The sequence below is a fragment of the Strongylocentrotus purpuratus genome, unplaced genomic scaffold (assembly GCF_000002235.5).
Source record: "Strongylocentrotus purpuratus isolate Spur 01 unplaced genomic scaffold, Spur_5.0 spur5_scaffold_18, whole genome shotgun sequence".
Lineage (NCBI taxonomy): Eukaryota > Metazoa > Echinodermata > Echinoidea > Camarodonta > Strongylocentrotidae > Strongylocentrotus > Strongylocentrotus purpuratus.
In genome coordinates, this window is record NW_022145603.1 from 34189611 (window position 1) to 34213763 (window position 24153).

A 24153-nucleotide genomic window follows, 5' to 3' on the forward strand; every position below is an offset into this window, starting at 1 on the left:
GTGTGATGTGGGTTCACAACACCCTTTTACCACCAGCTGATATGAGATAACACATGTGTGTAAGGGGGGAGGGGGGGTCATCATGTTTGAGAAGAGTGCTGAGAGCTGAGTGATGTGGGTTCACAACACCCTTTTACCACCAGCTGATATATGATTATACTGTACCTGTGTTTAGGGGGGGGGGGCAGGTGGAGGTTGTCATCTTTGAGAAGAGTGCAGAGAGCTGTGTGATGTGGGTTCACAACACCCTTTTACCACCAGCTGATATATGATTACACATGTGTGTAGGGGGCAGGGATGGTTTTCATAGTTGAGAAGAGTTGAGAGAGCTGTGTGATGTGGGTTTACAACACCCTTTTACCACCAGCTGATATATGATTACACATGTTTGAAAGTGGGGTGGGGGGAGGGGGGTCTTCATATTTGAGAAGAGTGCAGAGAGCTGTGTGATGTTGGTTCACAACACCCTTTTACCACCAGCTGATACATGATTACACATGTGTGTAGGGGTAGGGATGGTTTTCATGGTTGAGAAGAGTTTAGAAAGCTGTGTGATGTGGGTATACAACACCTTTTTACCACCAGCTGATATATGAATACACCTGTTTGTAAAGGGTGGGGGGGGGGGGGGGGGGGAGTCATCATGTTTGAGAAGAGTGCAGAGAGCTGTGTGATGTGGGTTCACAACACCCTTTTACCACCAGCTGATATATGAATACACCTGTGTGTAGGGGGCAGGGATGGTTGTCATGTTTGAGAAGAGTGCAGAGAGCTGTGTGATGTGGGTTCACAACACCCTTTTACCACCAGCTGATATATGAATACACCTGTGTGTAGGGGGCAGGGATGGTTGTCATGTTTGAGAAGAGTGGAGAGAGCTGTGTGATGTGGGTCCACAACACCCTTTTACCACCAGCTGATATAAGATAACACATGTGTGTAGGGGAGGCAGGGGGAAGTTGTCATGTTTGAGAAGAGTGCAGAGAGCTGTGTGATGTGGGTTCACAACACCCTTTTACCACCAACTGATATATGAATACACCTGTGTGTAGGGGAGGCAGGGGGAAGTTGTCATGTTTGAGAAGAATGCAGAGAGCTGTGTGATGTGGGTTCACAACACCCTTTTACCACCAGCTGATATCAGATTACACATGTGTGTAGGGGAGGCAGGGGGAAGTTGTCATGTTTGAGAAGAATGCAGAGAGCTGTGTGATGTGGGTTCACAACACCCTTTTACCACCAGCTGATATATGATTACACATGTGTGTAAAGAGGGGGGGGGGGGGGGGGGTCATCATGTTTGAGAAGAGTGCAGAGAGCTGTTTGATGTGGGTTCACAACACCCTTTTACCACCAGCTGATATATGATTATACTGTACCTGTGTATAGGGGGGGGGGGGGGGGCAGGTGGAGGTCATCATGTTTGAGAAAAGTGCAGAGAGCTGTGTGATGTGGGTTCACAACACCCTTTTACCACCAGCTGATATGAGATAACACATGTGTGTAAGGGGGGGGGGGGGTCATCATGTTTGAGAAGAGTGCTGAGAGCTGAGTGATGTGGGTTCACAACACCCTTTTACCACCAGCTGATATATGATTATACTGTACCTGTGTTTAGGGGGGGGGGGGGGGCAGGTGGAGGTTGTCATCTTTGAGAAGAGTGCAGAGAGCTGTGTGATGTGGGTTTACAACACCCTTTTACCACCAGCTGATATATGATTACACATGTGTGTAGGGGGCAGGGATGGTTTCATAGTTGAGAAGAGTTGAGAGAGCTGTGTGATGTGGGTTTACAACACCCTTTTACCACCAGCTGATATATGATTACACATGTGTGTAAAGAGGGGGGGGGGGGTCATCATGTTGAGAAGAGTGCAGAGAGCTGTGTGATGTGGGTTCACAACACCCTTTTACCACCAGCTGATATATGATAACACATGTTTGAAAGTGGGGGGGGGGGGGGGGGGGTCGTAATGTTTGAGAAGAGTGCAGAGAGCTGTGTGATGTTGGTTCACAACACCCTTTTACCACCAGCTGATACATGATTACACATGTGTGTAGGGGTAGGGATGGTTTTCATGGTTGAGAAGAGTTTAGAAAGCTGTGTGATGTGGGTATACAACACCTTTTTACCACCAGCTGATATATGAATACACCTGTTTGTAAAGGGTGGGGGGGGGGGGGGGGGGGGGGGGGAGTCATCATGTTTGAGAAGAGTGCAGAGAGCTGTGTGATGTGGGTTCACAACACCCTTTTACCACCAGCTGATATATGAATACACCTGTGTGTAGGGGGCAGGGATGGTTGTCATGTTTGAGAAGAGTGCAGAGAGCTGTGTGATGTGGGTTCACAACACCCTTTTACCACCAGCTGATATATGATTATACTGTACCTGTGTTTAGGGGGGGGGGCAGGTGGAGGTTGTCATCTTTGAGAAGAGTGCAGAGAGCTGTGTGATGTGGGTTTACAACACCCTTTTACCACCAGCTGATATATGATTACACATGTTTGAAAGTGGGGTGGGGGGGGGGGTCTCATATTTGAGAAGAGTGCAGAGAGCTGTGTGATGTTTGTTCACAACACCCTTTTACCACCAGCTGATACATGATTACACATGTGTGTAGGGGCAGGGATGGTTTTCATGGTTGAGAAGAGTTTAGAAAGCTGTGTGATGTGGGTATACAACACCCTTTTACCACCAGCTGATATATGAATACACCTGTTTGTAAAGGGTGGGGGGGGGGGGGGGAGTCATCATGTTTGAGAAGAGTGCAGAGAGCTGTGTGATGTGGGTTCACAACACCCTTTTACCACCAGCTAATATATGAATACACCTGTGTGTAGGGGGCAGGGATGGTTGTCATGTTTGAGAAGAATGCAGAGAGCTGTGTGATTTGGGTTCACAACACAGTTTTACCACCAGCTGATATATGATTACACATGTGTGTAAAGAGGGGGGGGGGGGGGGGGGTCATCATGTTTGAGAAGAGTGCAGAGAGCTGTGTGATGTGGGTCCACAACACCCTTTTACCACCAGCTGATATAAGATAACACATGTGTGTAGGGGAGGCAAGGGGAAGTTGTCATGTTTGAGAAGAGTGTAGAGAGCTGTGTGATGTGGGTTCACAACACCCTTTTACCACCAGCTGATATATGATTACACCTGTGTGTAGGGGGGGGGGGGGGGTTGGGGGAGCAGGGGGCGGTTGTCATCTTTGAGAAGAGTGCAGAAAGCTGTGTGAAATGGGTTCACAACACCCTTTTACCACCAGCTGAAATATGATTATACCTGTGTCTAGGGGAAGGGGGGGGGGTGGGGGAGCAGGGGGCGTTTGTCATCTTTGAGAAGAGTGCAGAGAGCTGTGTGAAATAGGTTTACAACACCCTTTTACCACTAGCTGATATATGAATACACCTGTGTGTAGGGGGCAGGGATGGTTGTCATGTTTGAGAAGAATGCAGAGAGCTGTGTGATGTGGGTTCACAACACCCTTTTACCACCAGCTGATATATGATTACACCTATGTGTAGGGGGGGGGGTGGGTTGGGGAGGCAGGCGTAGGTTCTCATGTTTGAGAAGAGTGCAGAGAGCTGTGTGATGTGGGTTCACAACACCCTTTTACCACCAGCTGATATCAGATTACACATGTGTGTAGGGGAGGCAGGGGGAAGTTGTCATGTTTGAGAAGAGTGCAGAGAGCTGTGTGATGTGGGTTCACAACACCCTTTTACCACCAGCTGATATATGAATACACCTGTGTGTAGGGGGCAGGGATGGTCGTCATGTTTGAGAAGAATGCAGAGAGCTGTGTGATGTGGGTTCACAACACCCTTTACCACCAGCTGATATATGATTACACATGTGTGTAAAGAGGGGGGGGGGGGGTCATCATGTTTGAGAAGAGTGCAGAGAGCTGTGTGATGTGGGTTTACAACACCCTTTTACCACCAGCTGATATATGATTACACATGTTTGAAAGTGGGGTGGGGGGGGGGGGGGGGTCTTCATATTGAGAAGAGTGCAGAGAGCTGTGTGATGTTTGTTCACAACACCCTTTTACCACCAGCTGATACATGATTACACATGTGTGTAGGGGCAGGGATGGTTTTCATGGTTGAGAAGAGTTTAGAAAGCTGTGTGATGTGGGTATACAACACCCTTTTACCACCAGCTGATATATGAATACACCTGTTTGTAAAGGGTGGGGGGGGGGGGGGGAGTCATCATGTTTGAGAAGAGTGCAGAGAGCTGTGTGATGTGGGTTCACAACACCCTTTTACCACCAGCTAATATATGAATACACCTGTGTGTAGGGGGCAGGGATGGTTGTCATGTTTGAGAAGAATGCAGAGAGCTGTGTGATTTGGGTTCACAACACAGTTTTACCACCAGCTGATATATGATTACACATGTGTGTAAAGAGGGGGGGGGGGGGGGGGGGTCATCATGTTTGAGAAGAGTGCAGAGAGCTGTGTGATGTGGGTCCACAACACCCTTTTACCACCAGCTGATATAAGATAACACATGTGTGTAGGGGAGGCAAGGGGAAGTTGTCATGTTTGAGAAGAGTGTAGAGAGCTGTGTGATGTGGGTTCACAACACCTTTTACCACCAGCTGATATATGATTACACCTGTGTGTAGGGGGGGGGGGGGGGTTGGGGGAGCAGGGGGCGGTTGTCATCTTTGAGAAGAGTGCAGAAAGCTGTGTGAAATGGGTTCACAACACCCTTTACCACCAGCTGAAATATGATTATACTGTGTCTAGGGGAAGGGGGGGGGGGGGTGGGGGAGCAGGGGGCGTTTGTCATCTTTGAGAAGAGTGCAGAGAGCTGTGTGAAATAGGTTTACAACACCCTTTTACCACTAGCTGATATATGAATACACCTGTGTGTAGGGGGCAGGGATGGTTGTCATGTTTGAGAAGAATGCAGAGAGCTGTGTGATGTGGGTTCACAACACCCTTTTACCACCAGCTGATATATGATTACACCTATGTGTAGGGGGGGGGGGTGGGTTGGGGAGGCAGGCGTAGGTTCTCATGTTTGAGAAGAGTGCAGAGAGCTGTGTGATGTGGGTTCACAACACCCTTTTACCACTAGCTGATATCAGATTACACATGTGTGTAGGGGAGGCAGGGGGAAGTTGTCATGTTTGAGAAGAGTGCAGAGAGCTGTGTGATGTGGGTTCACAACACCCTTTTACCACCAGCTGATATATGAATACACCTGTGTGTAGGGGGCAGGGATGGTCGTCATGTTTGAGAAGAATGCAGAGAGCTGTGTGATGTGGGTTCACAACACCCTTTTACCACCAGCTGATATATGATTACACATGTGTGTAAAGAGGGGGGGGGGGGGGGGGGGGGGGGGTCATCATGTTTGAGAAGAGTGCAGAGAGCTGTTTGATGTGGGTTCACAACACCCTTTTACCACCAGCTGATATATGATTATACTGTACCTGTGTATAGGGGGGGGGGGGCAGGTAGAGGTCATCATGTTTGAGAAAAGTGCAGAGAGCTGTGTGATGTGGGTTCACAACACCCTTTTACCACCAGCTGATATGAGATAACACATGTGTGTAAGGGGGGGGGGGAGTCATGTTTGAGAAGAGTGCAGAGAGCTGTTTGATGTGGGTTCACAACACCCTTTTACCACCAGCTGATATATGATTATACTGTACCTGTGTATAGGGGGGGGGGGGCAGGTGGAGGTCATCATGTTTGAGAAAAGTGCAGAGAGCTGTGTGATGTGGGTTCACAACACCCTTTTACCACCAGCTGATATGAGATAACATGTGTGTAAGGGGGGGGGGGTCATCATGTTTGAGAAGAGTGCTGAGAGCTGAGTGATGTGGGTTCACAACACCCTTTTACCACCAGCTGATATATGATTATACTGTACCTGTGTTTAGGGGGGGGGGGCAGGTGGAGGTTGTCATCTTTGAGAAGAGTGCAGAGAGCTGTGTGATGTGGGTTCACAACACCCTTTTACCACCAGCTGATATATGATTACACATGTGTGTAGGGGGCAGGGATGGTTTTCATAGTTGAGAAGAGTTGAGAGAGCTGTGTGATGTGGGTTCACAACACCCTTTTACCACCAGCTGATATATGATTATACTGTACCTGTGTTTAGGGGGGGGGGGGGCAGGTGGAGGTTGTCATCTTTGAGAAGAGTGCAGAGAGCTGTGTGATGTGGGTTCACAACACCCTTTTACCACCAGCTGATATGAGATAACACATGTGTGTAAGGGGGGGGGGGGGGGAGTCATGTTTGAGAAGAGTGCTGAGAGCTGAGTGATGTGGGTTCACAACACCCTTTTACCATTAGCTGATATAAGATAACACATGTGTGTAGGGGAGGCAAGGGGAAGTTGTCATGTTTGAGAAGAGTGCATAGAGCTGTGTGATGTGGGTTCACAACACCCTTTTACCACCAGCTGATATAAGATAAACACATGTGTGTAAGGGGGGGGGGGGTCATCATGTTTGAGAAGAGTGCTGAGAGCTGAGTGATGTGGGTTCACAACACCCTTTTACCACCAGCTGATATATGATTATACTGTACCTGTGTTTAGGGGGGGGGGGGCAGGTGGAGGTTGTCATCTTTGAGAAGAGTGCAGAGAGCTGTGTGATGTGGGTTCACAACACCCTTTTACCACCAGCTGATATATGATTACACATGTGTGTAGGGGGCAGGGATGGTTTTCATAGTTGAGAAGAGTTGAGAGAGCTGTGTGATGTGGGTTCACAACACCCTTTTACCACCAGCTAATATATGAATACTAGCAGGACCCGTGGAAAATCCACGGGATTCTAGGGGAGGGGGCCAAATAGATAGATAGAGGCCTATGTGCTATCCCAAAAAAATTTAGATTATCTTTATATAGAGAATTTTTATAATATATGCTGTTTGACCATGAATGGCGCATCGTAAAAACAAACTATGTCAGATAGGATCTCGATAATTACTATTTATTTGCATTATTATTGTTGTGATTTTAATGTAGTTTCATGAAAAGACTACATATGCAGAGGCTTGGATTATGATTATGTTGGCATTGTTCACAAAATGTGTATAATTATTTTCAAAGTAAAGATTTTACGCGAAAAATCGGACGGTTTGTGCACAAATTGACTCGACTGTGTGTGGGACTGTGAGCGTAGAATCCAGTGAAAGATTTTTTTTTTCGGGGACTCGATCTATATCAAATTTTGGGAGCATTTTTGGGGCTACTTTTTTTATCTTTCGGGGGTCATTTTTCTTGGGCTAATTTTTCATTAATTCATTTAAGATGCAGTTTGTTTAGTTTAGTAGCGTAGTGTTACGTAAAGAAAGGCGTACTTTCTGCGTCAAGTTCTACGCCGAAAGTACGCGAATTTTGTTAAACATATTAAATTGTTTGCGTCCATCTTGCGTTCTTTTTTGCGTCCCTCAGGGTATAGTAACGTAGGCCAGCGTACTCTCAGTTCAGCGTAGTTGGTACGCAACTCTATTATGGACCCCACGCCAATTAGTGATTGACCTGCCAGTGTCACAAATAAGGCATTAAAGATATGCTCATCTGACCGTAATTAAATGCCTAAAACCCCCGAGCTTTCGGGGGTTCAGCCCTTTGTACCCGTGGACACCACGCCTTCACTCAAATCGCTTTGAGTTACCTGACCCCTCCCCCCATACTTTAAAAATTGATTTGATGCAAGAACTGTATCATACTAAAAGTATTATCATGTTTTAAACGACCATGACGACTGTCTGATTTTCTTGTGAAAAATGATTATCAAAATTCAGTATACAACTATACATGGCCAGAATAATCACAATCCAAGCCCAGGTTTCATACATCTATTCACGAAACTATATTGAAATCGGGGCAATAATAGCAATTTCAAAGTGTTGTTTAGACTCTCCTCACACCCACGGACAGACCTGGCTACTCCGGTCACCGCTACTCCATGCTCACACACTCAGCTCCGACAGCACCGCCGACAGCGGCGCTCAGCTGCCGTGGCAATACACTGTGGACTCAAGGCAGTTTGCAACTGAACTGTCACGTGAAGGCGTACTATCACAGATCTATTTGCGCTATTCTTGTTGTGATTTCGATGTAGTTTTCATGAAAAGACCAATAAAACAGAAGCTTGGACTATGATTATGTTGGCATAGATCACAGAATTTGTATAATTATTTTCAGAGTAAAGATTTTACGTGAAAATAGGTCCATGGTTTGCGCCAGTTGTCGCAATCGCCTCGACTCGAATCGACTGTGGTGTGTGCATGTGTGTGACCTGAGAGCGTGTAATACACGTACTACAAAGCATATCCTATAGAAAGACGCATAACACGGGTAAGCTCAACCCGTTGAGCGTACATATTGGCTACATCCCATCACCCGAGTGAGTCGTCTGTTGATGTGTATTTCTCTTACATGCTGCAAAGCGAATCCTATAGCAAGAGGCCTAATTCGGGATATGCCGCAGCCTTTACAATGAGACTTGCTACACCCGTTGACGCGAGTGGATTCTCGTCCATCGTGTGTCTCTTCGTCTCTCTTTGATAATTAGACAGAGGGCGGGTGCACGCCTTGCCGACTCGCTCTCGCGGGTTCGTCGCCTCCTCGCAATCCGCGACGCCCGCCGTGCTCTCGTCCGCCCGTCCTCCCCGGCCGCCCCGAAACCGCGTTTAACGGCTATGGACGTCGATCGCGGGGTCAACGTGGCACGCGGGTTACGGGAGACAGGCCTCGTGGAATTGTGCCGCCCTCCCCGCGCCACGGCGGAGGCGGGCGGGGTCGGGGAAAGACGTTTTTGAGGAACCGTTTTGTACCCGTTTGGACCCCCCGCGGCGATTAGTGGTATTAGTAATATAGACTAGCAGGACCCGTGGAAAATCACGGGATTCTAGGGGAGGGGAAGGGGGGGGGGGCGGTACATAGAAAGAGGCCTATGTGCTATCGAAAATAAAATTTGATTATATTTCTATAGGGTCTAGACGATTTTTATAATATACGCTGTTTGACCATGAATGGCGCACCATGCATGCCCGTTTAATGCATTGATTTGATGAAGAAACTGTATCATAGTAAAAGTATTCTACCCAGCATGGCTATATTTTTAAACGACCATCTGAATTTTCTTGTGAAAACTTTACTTTGAAAAATGATCATCGAAATTCAGCATAAAACTATACATGGGCAGAATAATCACAATCTAAGCTCAGGTTTCATACCTCTATAGTCACGAAACTATATTGAGATAGGGGCAATAACAGCAATTTCAAAGTGTTGTCGAGTCTCAGCGCACACACAGTCACAGTTCCGACAGTGCTGGGCAGCAGTGGCGCACACTGCACTGTCCGTGCTTGGACTCGAGCCCCACGGCAGCTAGCTTGCAACTGAACTGTCAATTACGATGAATTTCTTGTGAAAACTTTACTTTGAAGAATGATTCTCAAAATTCAGTAAACATGGACAGGATAATACCAAGGTAACCCTGCTTGCATACCTCTATTCACGTAAACTATAATACAAATCACGGCAATCATCATAGAATCAGACTCGAAGCGACTGAGCTGTGCGTGTGACGGTGAGCGTAGAATCATCGCACACATTATACACGTACGTTCGTACACGAAGCAGGTTCGCCTGGCCTCAAGTATCCTATAGAAAGACGCATAACACAGGTAAGCCCAACCCGTGAGAGCGTGCATTTTCTACATGCCATCACCCGGGTAATTCATCTGTTAATGTGTATTTCTCTTACATGCTACAAAGCATATCCTATAGCAAGATATCTAAACTTGGGGTAAGCCACACCCGTTACTACGTGATGTGCTACATCCATTGACAGAAGTAAATTCTGTCCGCTGTGTGTCTCTTTGTTGATTGCACAGAGGGCGGATGCACGCCTTACCGACTCGCTCTCGCGAGTTCGTCTCCTCCTGGCAATCCGCGACGCCCGCCGTGCTCTCGTCCACCCGTCCTCCCCGGAACCTCGAATACCACGTTTAACGGCCATGGACGTCGATCGCGGGGTCGACGTGGCACGCAGGTTACGGGAGACATGCCTCGTGTAATTGTGTCGCCGTTCCCGCGCCACGGCGGAGGCGGGCGCGGTCGGGGAAAGGCGTTTTTGAGGAACCGTTTTGCCCCGTTTTGGACCCCCCGCGGCGATTTTGCGTATTAATAATATAGACACCTGTGTGTAGGGGGCAGGGATGGTTGTCATGTTTGAGAAGAATGCAGAGAGCTGTGTGATTTGGGTTCACAACACAGTTTTACCACCAGCTGATATATGATTACACATGTGTGTAAAGAGGGGGGGGGGGGGGGTCATCATGTTTGAGAAGAGTGCAGAGAGCTGTGTGATGTGGGTCCACAACACCCTTTTACCACCAGCTGATATAAGATAACACATGTGTGTAGGGGAGGCAAGGGGAAGTTGTCATGTTTGAGAAGAGTGTAGAGAGCTGTGTGATGTGGGTTCACAACACCCTTTACCACCAGCTGATATATGATTACACCTGTGTGTAGGGGGGGGGGGGGTTGGGGGAGCAGGGGCGGTTGTCATCTTTGAGAAGAGTGCAGAAAGCTGTGTGAAATGGGTTCACAACACCCTTTTACCACCAGCTGAAATATGATATACCTGTGTCTAGGGGAAGGGGGGGGGGGGGTGGGGGAGCAGGGGGCGTTTGTCATCTTGAGAAGAGTGCAGAGAGCTGTGTGAAATAGGTTTACAACACCCTTTTACCACTAGCTGATATATGAATACACCTGTGTGTAGGGGGCAGGGATGGTTGTCATGTTTGAGAAGAATGCAGAGAGCTGTGTGATGTGGGTTCACAACACCCTTTTACCACCAGCTGATATATGATTACACCTATGTGTAGGGGGGGGGGGGGGTGGGTTGGGGAGGCAGGCGTAGGTTCTCATGTTTGAGAAGAGTGCAGAGAGCTGTGTGATGTGGGTTCACAACACCCTTTTACCACCAGCTGATATCAGATTACACATGTGTGTAGGGGAGGCAGGGGGAAGTTGTCATGTTTGAGAAGAGTGCAGAGAGCTGTGTGATGTGGGTTCACAACACCCTTTTACCACCAGCTGATATATGAATACACCTGTGTGTAGGGGGCAGGGATGGTCGTCATGTTTGAGAAGAATGCAGAGAGCTGTGTGATGTGGGTCACAACACCCTTTTACCACCAGCTGATATATGATTACACATGTGTGTAAAGAGGGGGGGGGGGGGGGGGTCATCATGTTTGAGAAGAGTGCAGAGAGCTGTTTGATGTGGGTTCACAACACCCTTTTACCACCAGCTGATATATGATTATACTGTACCTGTGTATAGGGGGGGGGGGGCAGGTAGAGGTCATCATGTTTGAGAAAAGTGCAGAGAGCTGTGTGATGTGGGTTCACAACACCCTTTTACCACCAGCTGATATGAGATAACACATGTGTGTAAGGGGGGGGGGGGAGTCATGTTTGAGAAGAGTGCAGAGAGCTGTTTGATGTGGGTTCACAACACCCTTTACCACCAGCTGATATATGATTATACTGTACCTGTGTATAGGGGGGGGGGCAGGTGGAGGTCATCATGTTTGAGAAAAGTGCAGAGAGCTGTGTGATGTGGGTTCACAACACCCTTTTACCACCAGCTGATATGAGATAACACATGTGTGTAAGGGGGGGGGGGGGGGTCATCATGTTTGAGAAGAGTGCTGAGAGCTGAGTGATGTGGGTTCACAACACCCTTTTACCACCAGCTGATATATGATTATACTGTACCTGTGTTTAGGGGGGGGGGGGGGGCAGGTGGAGGTTGTCATCTTTGAGAAGAGTGCAGAGAGCTGTGTGATGTGGGTTCACAACACCCTTTACCACCAGCTGATATATGATTACACATGTGTGTAGGGGGCAGGGATGGTTTTCATAGTTGAGAAGAGTTGAGAGAGCTGTGTGATGTGGGTTCACAACACCCTTTTACCACCAGCTAATATATGAATACACCTGTGTGTAGGGGGCAGGGATGGTTGTCATGTTTGAGAAGAATGCAGAGAGCTGTGTGATTTGGGTTCACAACACAGTTTTACCACCAGCTGATATATGATTACACATGTGTGTAAAGAGGGGGGGGGGGGGGGTCATCATGTTTGAGAAGAGTGCAGAGAGCTGTGTGATGTGGGTCCACAACACCCTTTTACCACCAGCTGATATAAGATAACACATGTGTGTAGGGGAGGCAAGGGGAAGTTGTCATGTTTGAGAAGAGTGTAGAGAGCTGTGTGATGTGGGTTCACAACACCCTTTTACCACCAGCTGATATATGATTACACCTGTGTGTAGGGGGGGGGGGGGGGGGGGGTGGGGGAGCAGGGGGCGGTTGTCATCTTTGAGAAGAGTGCAGAAAGCTGTGTGAAATGGGTTCACAACACCCTTTTACCACCAGCTGAAATATGATTATACCTGTGTCTAGGGGAAGGGGGGGGGGGGTGGGGGAGCAGGGGGCGTTTGTCATCTTTGAGAAGAGTGCAGAGAGCTGTGTGAAATAGGTTTACAACACCCTTTACCACTAGCTGATATATGAATACACCTGTGTGTAGGGGGCAGGGATGGTTGTCATGTTTGAGAAGAATGCAGAGAGCTGTGTGATGTGGGTTCACAACACCCTTTTACCACCAGCTGATATATGATTACACCTATGTGTAGGGGGGGGGGGTGGGTGTGGGGAGGCAGGCGTAGGTTCTCATGTTTGAGAAGAGTGCAGAGAGCTGTGTGATGTGGGTTCACAACACCCTTTTACCACCAGCTGATATCAGATTACACATGTGTGTAGGGGAGGCAGGGGGAAGTTGTCATGTTTGAGAAGAGTGCAGAGAGCTGTGTGATGTGGGTTCACAACACCCTTTTACCACCAGCTGATATATGAATACACCTGTGTGTAGGGGGCAGGGATGGTCGTCATGTTTGAGAAGAATGCAGAGAGCTGTGTGATGTGGGTTCACAACACCCTTTACCACCAGCTGATATATGATTACACATGTGTGTAAAGAGGGGGGGGGGGGGTCATCATGTTTGAGAAGAGTGCAGAGAGCTGTTTGATGTGGGTTCACAACACCCTTTTACCACCAGCTGATATATGATTATACTGTACCTGTGTATAGGGGGGGGGGGGCAGGTAGAGGTCATCATGTTTGAGAAAAGTGCAGAGAGCTGTGTGATGTGGGTTCACAACACCCTTTTACCACCAGCTGATATGAGATAACACATGTGTGTAAGGGGGGGGGGGGAGTCATGTTTGAGAAGAGTGCAGAGAGCTGTTTGATGTGGGTTCACAACACCCTTTTACCACCAGCTGATATATGATTATACTGTACCTGTGTATAGGGGGGGGGGGGGCAGGTGGAGGTCATCATGTTTGAGAAAAGTGCAGAGAGCTGTGTGATGTGGGTTCACAACACCCTTTACCACCAGCTGATATGAGATTACACATGTGTGTAAGGGGGGGGGGGGGGGTCATCATGTTTGAGAAGAGTGCTGAGAGCTGAGTGATGTGGGTTCACAACACCCTTTTACCACCAGCTGATATATGATTATACTGTACCTGTGTTTAGGGGGGGGGGGGCAGGTGGAGGTTGTCATCTTTGAGAAGAGTGCAGAGAGCTGTGTGATGTGGGTTCACAACACCCTTTTACCACCAGCTGATATATGATTACACATGTGTGTAGGGGGCAGGGATGGTTTTCATAGTTGAGAAGAGTTGAGAGAGCTGTGTGATGTGGGTTCACAACACCCTTTTACCACCAGCTGATATATGATTATACTGTACCTGTGTATAGGGGGGGGGGGGGGGCAGGTAGAGGTCATCATGTTTGAGAAAAGTGCAGAGAGCTGTGTGATGTGGGTTCACAACACCCTTTTACCACCAGCTGATATGAGATAACACATGTGTGTAAGGGGGGGGGGGGGAGTCATGTTTGAGAAGAGTGCTGAGAGCTGAGTGATGTGGGTTCACAACACCCTTTTACCATTAGCTGATATAAGATAACACATGTGTGTAGGGGAGGCAAGGGGAAGTTGTCATGTTTGAGAAGAGTGCATAGAGCTGTGTGATGTGGGTTCACAACACCCTTTACCACCAGCTGATATAAGATAACACATGTGTGTAAGGGGGGGGGGTCATCATGTTTGAGAAGAGTGCTGAGAGCTGAGTGATGTGGGTTCACAACACCCTTTTACCACCAGCTGATATATGATTATACTGTACCTGTGTTTAGGGGGGGGGGGGGGCAGGTGGAGGTTGTCATCTTTGAGAAGAGTGCAGAGAGCTGTGTGATGTGGGTTCACAACACCCTTTTACCACCAGCTGATATATGATTACACATGTGTGTAGGGGGCAGGGATGGTTTTCATAGTTGAGAAGAGTTGAGAGAGCTGTGTGATGTGGGTTTACAAACACCCTTTTACCACCAGCTGATATATATACATGTTGAAAGTGGTGGTGGGGGGGGGGGGGTCTTCATATTTGAGAAGAGTGCAGAGAGCTGTGTAATGTGGTTCACAACACCCTTTTACCACCAGCTGATACATGATTACACATGTGTGTAGGGGCAGGGATGGTTTTCATGGTTGAGAAGAGTTAGAGAGCTGTGTGATGTGGGTATACAACACCCTTTTACCACCAGCTGATATATGAATACACCTGTTGTAAAGGGTGTGGGGGGGGGGGGGGGGGGGGGGGGGAGTCATCATGTTTGAGAAGAGTGCAGAGAGCTGTGTGATGTGGGTTCACAACACCCTTTACCACCAGCTAATATACATTGTATGAATACACCTGTGTGTAGGGGGCAGGGATGGTTGTCATGTTTGAGAAGAATGCAGAGAGCTGTGTGATTTGGGTTCACAACACAGTTTTACCACCAGCTGATATATGATTACACATGTGTGTAAAGAGGGGGGGGGGGGGGGGGGGGTCATCAGTTTGAGAAGAGTGCAGAGAGCTGTGTGATGTGGGTTCACAACACCCTTTTACCACCAGCTAATATACATTGTATGAATACACCTGTGTGTAGGGGGCAGGGATGGTTGTCATGTTGAGAAGAATGCAGAGAGCTGTGTGATGTGGGTTCACAACACCATTTACCACCAGCTGATATAAGATAACACATGTGTGTAAGGGGGGGGGGGGGGGTCATCATTTTTGAGAAAAGTGCAGAGAGCTGAGTGATGTGGGTTCACAACACCCTTTTACCACCAGCTGATTTAAGATAACACATGTTTGAAAGTGGGGGGGGGGGGGGGGTCGTCATGTTTGAGAAGAGTGCAGAGAGCTGTGTGATGTGGGCTCACAACACACTTTTACCACCAGCTGATATATGATAACACATGTGTGTAAAGAGGGGGGGGGGGGGGTCATCATGTTTGAGAAGAGTGCAGAGAGCTGTGTGATGTGGTTCACAACACCCTTTTACCACCAGCTGATATATCATTACACCTGTGTGTAGGGGAGGGGGGGGGGGGTCATGGGGAGGTCATCATGTTTGAGAAAAGTGCAGAGAGCTGTGTGATGTGGTTCACAACACCCTTTTACCACCAGCTGATATATGATTACACATGTGTGTAAAGAGGGGGGGGGGGGGGGTCATCATGTTTGAGAAGAGTGCAGAGAGCTGTTTGATGTGGGTTCACAACACCCTTTTACCACCAGCTGATATATGATTATACTGTACCTGTGTATGGGGGGGGGGGGGGCAGGTGGAGGTCATCATGTTTGAGAAGAGTGCAGAGAGCTGTTTGATGTGGGTTCACAACACCCTTTTACCACCAGCTGATATATCATTACACCTGTGTGTAGGGGAGGGGGGGGGGGGGGGGTCATGGGGAGGTAATCATGTTTGAGAAAAGTGCAGAGAGCTGTGTGATGTGGGTTCACAACACCCTTTTACCACCAGCTGATATATGATTACACATGTGTGTAAAGAGGGGGGGGGGGTCATCATGTTTGAGAAGAGTGCTGAGAGCTGTGTGATGTGGGTTCACAACACCCTTTTACCACCAGCTGATATATGATTACACATGTGTGTAAAGAGGGGGGGGGGGTCATCATGTTGAGAAGAGTTGAGAGAGCTGTGTGATGTGGTTCACAACACCCTTTACCACCAGCTGATATATCATTACACCTGTGTGTAGGGGAGGGGGGGGGGGGGTCATGGGGAGGTCATCATGTTTGAGAAAAGTGCAGAGAGCTGTGTGATGTGGGTTCACAACACCCTTTTACCACCAGCTGATATATGATTACACATGTGTGTAAAGAGGGGGGGGGGGGGGGTCATCATGTTTGAGAAGAGTGCAGAGAGCTGTTTGATGTGGGTTCACAACACCCTTTTACCACCAGCTGATATATGATTATACTGTACCTGTGTATGGGGGGGGGGGTCATCATGTTTGAGAAGAGTGCTGAGAGCTGTGTGATGTGGGTTCACAACACCCTTTTACCACCAGCTGATATATGATTACACATGTGTGTAAAGAGGGGGGGGGGGGGGGGGTCATCATGTTTGAGAAGAGTGCAGAGAGCTGTGTGATGTGGGTTCACAACACCCATTTACCACCAGCTGATATATCATACACCTGTGTGTAGGGGGAGGGGGGGGGGGTCATGGGGAGGTAATCATGTTTGAGAAAAGTGCAGAGAGCTGTGTGATGTGGGTTCACAACACCCTTTTACCACCAGCTTATATGAGATAACACATGTGTGTAAGGGGGGGGGGGGGGAGTCATGTTTGAGAAGAGTGCAGAGAGCTGTGTGATGTAGGTTCACAACACCCTTTTACCACCAGCTGATATAAGATAACACATGTGTGTAGGGGAGGCAAGGGGAAGTTGTCATGTTTGAGAAGAGTGCAGAGAGCTGTGTGATGTGGGTTCACAACACCCTTTTACCATCAGCTGATATAAGATAAACACATGTGTGTAAGGGGGAGGGGGGGGGTCATCATGTTTGAGAAGAGTGCTGAGAGCTGAGTGATGTGGGTTCACAACACCCTTTTACCACCAGCTGATATAAGATAACACATGTTTGAAAGTGGGGGGGGGGGGGGGGTCGTCATGTTTGAGAAGAGTGCAAAGAGCTGTGTGATGTGGGTGCACTTACACCCTTTTACCACCAGCTGAAATATGATTACACCTGTGTGTAGGGGGGGGGGGGAGGCAGGCGTAGGTTCTAATGTTTGAGAAGAGTGCAGAGAGCTGTGTGATGTGGGTTCACAACACCCTTTTACCACCAGCTGATATATGATTATACCTGTGTGTAGGGAATGGGGGGGGGGGGGGGCAGGGGGAGGTTGTCATCTTTGAGAACAGTGCAGAGAGTTGTGTGATGTTGGTTCACAACACTCTTTTACCACCAGCTGATATAAGATAACACCTGTGTGTAGGGGGGGGGGGGAGGCAGGGGGGAGGTTGTCATGTTTGAGAAGAGTGCTGAGAGCTGTGTGATGTGGGTGCATGAAACCCTTTTACCATTGTAATTGTAGTCAAGCAATCAAGCAAATAAATGATTCAATCGGAATCGCATGAATGGTAAATGGGAATATTACATGTACATGTAGTTACATTGAATGGTAAAGGATGAGAATAAACATGAATAATTCAATTCAATCTAATTCAAGGTTTATTAAAAAATATCTTCGCAGCCGTATAAGGCTGAATTGCGATCTAATTCACAGATGCAATAAATGCGATGGACATATGATGAATAAATGAAATGAATAAATAGAGATTACGACAGTGGAAATGGTGCCGAAAGTCCAATGAAGATGAAGAGAGTTGAGAATGAAAGAAGGGGCTCACGCCCTGATGGTGCGTAGGATGAGGAAAATGATGAAAATAAAGTCAGTGTCCAAGCAAAGCAGGAAGTCGCTCGATGAGTCGGATGAGCTGTGTGATGTGGGTGCACATACTGTACACCCTTTTACCACCAGCTGATATAAGATAACACCTGTGTGTAGGGGGCAGGGATGGTTGACATGTTTTAAAAAATTGCAGAGAGCTGTGTGATGTGGGTGCATGTACATCCTTTTACCAACAGCTGATATAAGATAATTGTGATGATGATGATGATGATGATGATAATGATGACGATAATGACGATGATAATGATGATCATAATGATGTTGATAATGATGTGATCACACTGATAATGATGATGATAATGATGATGATGATGATGATGATAATGATGTGATCACGATGATAATGACGATGATAATGATGATGATAATGATGTGATCACGATGATAATGACGATGATAATGATGATGATAATGATGATGATAATGATGTTGATAATGATGTGATCACACTGATAATGATGATATAGATGATGATGATGATGATAATGATGATGATAATGACGATTATAACGATGATGATAATGATGACAATAATGATAATGACGATGATAATGATGACGATGATAATGATGATGATGACGATGATAATGATGATGATAATGACGATGATAATGATGATAATGATGATGATAATGATGATGATAATGATGATGATAATGATGTTGATAATGATGTGATCACACTGATAATGATGATGATAATGATGATGATGATGATGATGATAATGATGATGATAATGATGTGATCACGATGATAATGACGATGATAATGATGATGATAATGATGTGATCACGATGATAATGACGATGATAATGATGATGATAATGATGATGATAATGATGTTGATAATGATGTGATCACACTGATAATGATGATATAGATGATAATGACGATGATAATGACGATGATAATGATGATGATAAGGATGATGATAATGATGTGATCACGATGATAATGATGATAATGATGATGATTATGATGTTGATAATGATGTGATCACACTGATAATGATGATGATGATGATGATGATGATGATAATGATGATAATAAATGATGTGATCACGATGATAATGACGATGATAATGACGATGATGATAAGGATGATGATGATGATAATGATGATGATAATAATGAAGATGATAATGACGATGATAATAATGATGATAATGACGAAAATGATGATGATAATGATGATAATGACGATGATGGTGATAATGATGATAATGATGATGATAATGATGACGATAATGGTGATGATGATAATGATGATAATGACGATGATAATGACGATGATAATGATGACGATAATGATGATGATAATGATGTGATGACGATTATGATGATGATAATGATGATGATAATGATGATGATAAATGATGATGATGATGATGATGACGATAATAATGATGATAATGACGATGATGACGATAATGATGACGATAATGATGATAATGATGTGATCACAATGATTATGATGATGATAATGATGATGATAATGATGATGGTGATGATGATGATGATGATGATAATGATGATGATGACGATGATAATAATGATGATAATGACGACGATGATGATTTTTATAATGACGATGATAATGATGATGATGATAATGAAGATGATAATGATGATGATGATGATGATGATAATGATGATAATGATGATAATGACGATGATAATGATGATGATAATGATGTGATCACGATGATAATGATGATGATAATGATGACGACAATGATGATGATGATGATAATGATGATAATGACGATGATAATGACGACGATAATGATGATGATGATGATGATAATGATGATAATGACGATGATAATGACGATGATAATGAAGATGATAATGATACTGGTAATGATGATGATAATGATGTGATCACGATGATAATGATGACAATGATAATGATGATGACGATAATGATGATGATGATAATGAAGATGATAATAATAATGGTAATGATGATAATGATGATGATAATGACGATGATAATGATGACAATAATGTTAATGATGATGATGATAATGATGATGATGATAATGATGTGATCACGATGATAATGATGATGATAATGATGATGATAATGACGATGATAATGATGATGATAATGACGATGATGATGATAATGATGATGATAATGATAATGATAATGATGATAATGATGTGATCACAATGATGATGATGATGAAAATGATTATAATGATGATGATAATGATGATGATAATGATGATGATAATGATGTGATCACGATGATAATGATGATGATAATGATTACGATGGTGATGATGATGATGATAATGACGATGATAATGATGATAATAATGATGATGATGATGATGTTAATGATGATGATAATGATGATGATAATGATGATGATAATGATGATAATGATGTGATCACAATGATAATGATGATGATAATGATGTGATCACAATGATAATGATGATGATGATGACGATAATGATGATGATGATGATAATGATGATTATTATTATTATTGATATTATTATTTGTTATCGTTATTATTATTATTGATATTGATAGTGATGTTGTTTATTATTATTATTATTAATATTATTATTATAATCATTCCTTTTTTACCAAACATATATTTATCACAAATTTGCAGTTGTCATTTACCTTTTCCCCATACGTTTCTTCATGTCTTTCATTTTATTGATGTAGAGGACGCTTTTGATATGCTTAATTTCTGTTTATTAGTGTGCAAATTTTTTGCTTTGCCAAGTTATGAATTCTTATTCTATGAGCTTTTATCTCCTCTCAGACAAAAAATTGGGTAGTTATCCAAGGTGGGTCACGAAAACAAAGAAATAGGTAGATATCCACTACTCGGCCTATGGTCTAATTTTGTTCATATGATAATTAATAGGTATTCATGAATATGGTAATTAGGGGGGGGGGGTTGTCATGTTTGAGAAGAGTGCAGAGAGCTGTGTTTTGTGGGTGCACTTAAAAACCTTTTATCACCAGCTGATATAAGATTACACTTATGTGTAGGGGGTGGGGAGGGGGGGGGTGTTGTCATGTTTGAGAAGAGTGCGGAGAGCTGTGTGATGTGGGTGCACGTCCACCTTTTTACGACCAGCTGATATATAATTGTATCCTCAGGCAGTGTGCGTTATGCCGCTGCGCCATATTCTTTTGTGCGTTCTAACTGCCACATTCCTTGACAGATTTCTTTCAAATTTTGTATGGAGGTGTATCTTGGTATGATCTACACACCCATATCTTTTGCTGATGCTGCCCCTAGTGTTCTGTCTTCAATAGGGTAAAGGCCATATTTTGGTGGCTGTCCTTTTGTGCGCTCTAACTGCCACATTTCTTGACAGATTTCTTTCAAATTTTCTACAGAGATGCATTATACTCTAATCTTCACACTTATTGTTTTGGTGATGCTGCTCCTAGTCTTGACAATAGCCTGAGCAGCTAGTGGCAACCTCTCTACGTCATCCTTTTGTTTCAGGGAGGGGAGAGGGGATCTTTGTCCCTCCCTCGAACTTAAGGATGACACAAAATCACTGCCACTGCCGGGGGATACATTCGCATTGCGCAGCAATACAGATTGCGATATTTCTAGTTTCTTGAGGAAAAGAGATGCATTCCCTTGCCACTGTTACATCTATCAGCTGAAACTAATGACAGTGTGTAAACACACCCATCAGTGAAGGTCCTTATTCTCTTATGCGGGATGTATGATGAGGCCTTCCCACTAGCACATCTTTGCTGATTCTCTTTCGATTCACATTCACAGGAGTACATGCCCCTGCCTCCTGCAGCTGAAAGTGAGGACACTGAGAACACACCAGCTAGTGAAGATCCTTCCCACTATCACATATTTGATGAATCTCTTTCTATTTCACATTCACAGGAGTACATGCCCCTGCCTCCTGCAGCTGAAAGTGAGGACAGTGAGAACACACCAGCCAGTGAAGGTCCTCAGCTCCAGTTCTCGTATGTAGAATGTTTGATGTATACATTCCATCAGCTGGCCAGGAAGCATCCTGAATACTTAACCAGTGAGGAGGATACCGTCCCTGAGAGGCTCAAGGACTTCAGGCTCAGGTAAGTCTCTCAATCTCTTTCTTTCTGTCTTCTCATCGTCTGCCTGCATGAAAGCCTCAAGAACATACAGTCAAACCTGTTTTAGTGACCACCTGTCTACAACAAGCACATCCCTCCCCCGTTGGAAATGGTTTCTCATTCAAACATGTACTAAATAAACAAAGACCACCTGTCTACAAAGACCACTTTTTGTGCTTTTCCTTGGGAGGTTGCTATAGACAGGTTTGATTGTACCCTCAATGATGCTCAGCGATGCTCTTTATAGTATTATGTATTTGACTTCACCTGGGCCTTCAAATCTCTGGTGTAATACATCACCAGGGTTTCCTCCTGCTTTTATACCGATAATACAGTAAGTTCTAAATGTGCAAAGGTGTTGACTCTCCTACACAAGGGGCTCCATTTAAAGCCAATGGGTCGTCAGTTTCCATTTGCAGAAGGTCATAATTTGGTGACACCAGACTTGGGGGAAATACGATTAATAGGTGTACATGTCTTCACACAGCAAACCTGTAGGCCAGTCATCAGGTGATGAAAATGTCAGATAATGACTTAACCATATGGGGGGATCGGTGGAAAAGACAGAGCATTACATAAAGCCTGTTGTTCATAACACTAAAGGTTAATCCTGGTGTTTCACAACACCTGTTACCAAAACATTGTCAAAAGAGCCCACTTCTATCTGTCTCTAACATTGACATTTGCTATATGTATTCACCTTGAAGTAGAAATAAAATGAAAAATTAATTAATTCTTCTATTTGATGATGTTATTTCTCTAGGTTGCAATACTTTGCTAGGGGTGTACAGCTTTACAAGAGACAGCTTCGTCTAGCGCTTGAGGGTAAGGTAGGAGATCAGCTGAAGACAGATGAAAACAAGCTCAAGGTGGTCGCTCTCAGGATCACATCAAACATTGACTTACTTACAAAGGTACGTCCTCTAGCTTGGAATAGAACCATAACTACAGTCATTATGCCTCCGCCATACGTAGTGGATACTGGAGGAATTATGGCTTCAGGTTGTCCGTCCGTATTTATTCATGTGAACGCGATGATTTGAGAACGAATCAAGGTAGTTTAAAATATGAGGTTAACAGTTACTCTGTTCTGTAACCTCCCCAATATTTAATTGAGTTGATATCAATCAGATTTAAAGCAATATGGGACATTAAAGTGATACCGTACTAGAAGCACTATCGCAAAATCTCCTCTAGCGCCATCTCAGGTCAGCTTTAGCAGTATGGTCCCGTAATTTGCCACTTCCCTAAGTACGCTGTTGGTTCTGGCATGAAGTCTTCTGTCTGCGAATTGGTATTGGGTTATGCACTAAGGGCAAGTTGACCACAAGATGGTGCTTTGCAATAAACAGTACGCTAGGGCAGTAAGTTCATCAGTTCAATATCGCTTCAAAGCAAGCAAGCAACGTGATCATACCTTTATGTTATCCAAATTGTTGTGCATTTTGTGTGTAGGTCATGACGACGATCTCATAAGGGATATCAACCTATCATAGAAAGATGACTTACATGTAGATTGAAGCAGAGAAATGAGAAATTATAACTTTTGGACTTTAAGAAAAATCATCCAAAGCAGTTCTGAAGAAAAATGAAGTTGGAAAGCAGATTCTATCTTTGCAAGTACATATCCATACATGTACAGTAGATCTACCATAGAAAAAGAGTGCTCTTTGGTAAATTCAGCTAAAAATTATTTATAGTTGTGAATTGCAAGAATTGATTTATGATGCAAGTAAACACAATTGTTGGTAATTTAAACCAGTATTTCTTCATTCTCTGTAACTTTTGTGTTCTTTGACACAGGATCTGTTCCACAACCCTCCCTCGTATAAGAGTACAGTCATATTGTCATGGAGACCAGTTACCAAGCAACCATCTTCACCTAAAGAACAACCAGGGTATGTATCATGGAGAAACACAGAACATACAGATATGTTATCCATAACTCCTTAATGAAAATATATAATGTACTGGTAATTTATGGATCTTCAATCAGTTTTTTCTAAAATGTCATAGTTGTACTTTTTACCTTCTTTTCTCGATATGTCAGTTAGGCCTTCTCATCCTCAGCATTGTCTAATCTCTCTCTCGCTATCTCTCTCTTTCTCTCTCACCATTTTTCTCCCTTTGTCTTG

The 24153-nt window shown here is 44.9% G+C and overlaps 1 protein-coding gene across 1 annotated transcript in view; it reads left to right on the forward strand.

The window, feature by feature from the left end:
• The window catches only part of LOC593126 (apoptosis inhibitor 5), a 51912-nt gene that overhangs the window by 22251 nt on the left and 5508 nt on the right, over window positions 1–24153 (forward strand). Inside the window, exons 8-10 of the mRNA XM_030989764.1 lie at window positions 21807–22000; window positions 22782–22932; window positions 23822–23916. Of these exons, the coding sequence (XP_030845624.1) occupies window positions 21807–22000; window positions 22782–22932; window positions 23822–23916 (440 nt within the window). The remainder of the gene's footprint in view (window positions 1–21806; window positions 22001–22781; window positions 22933–23821; window positions 23917–24153) is intronic.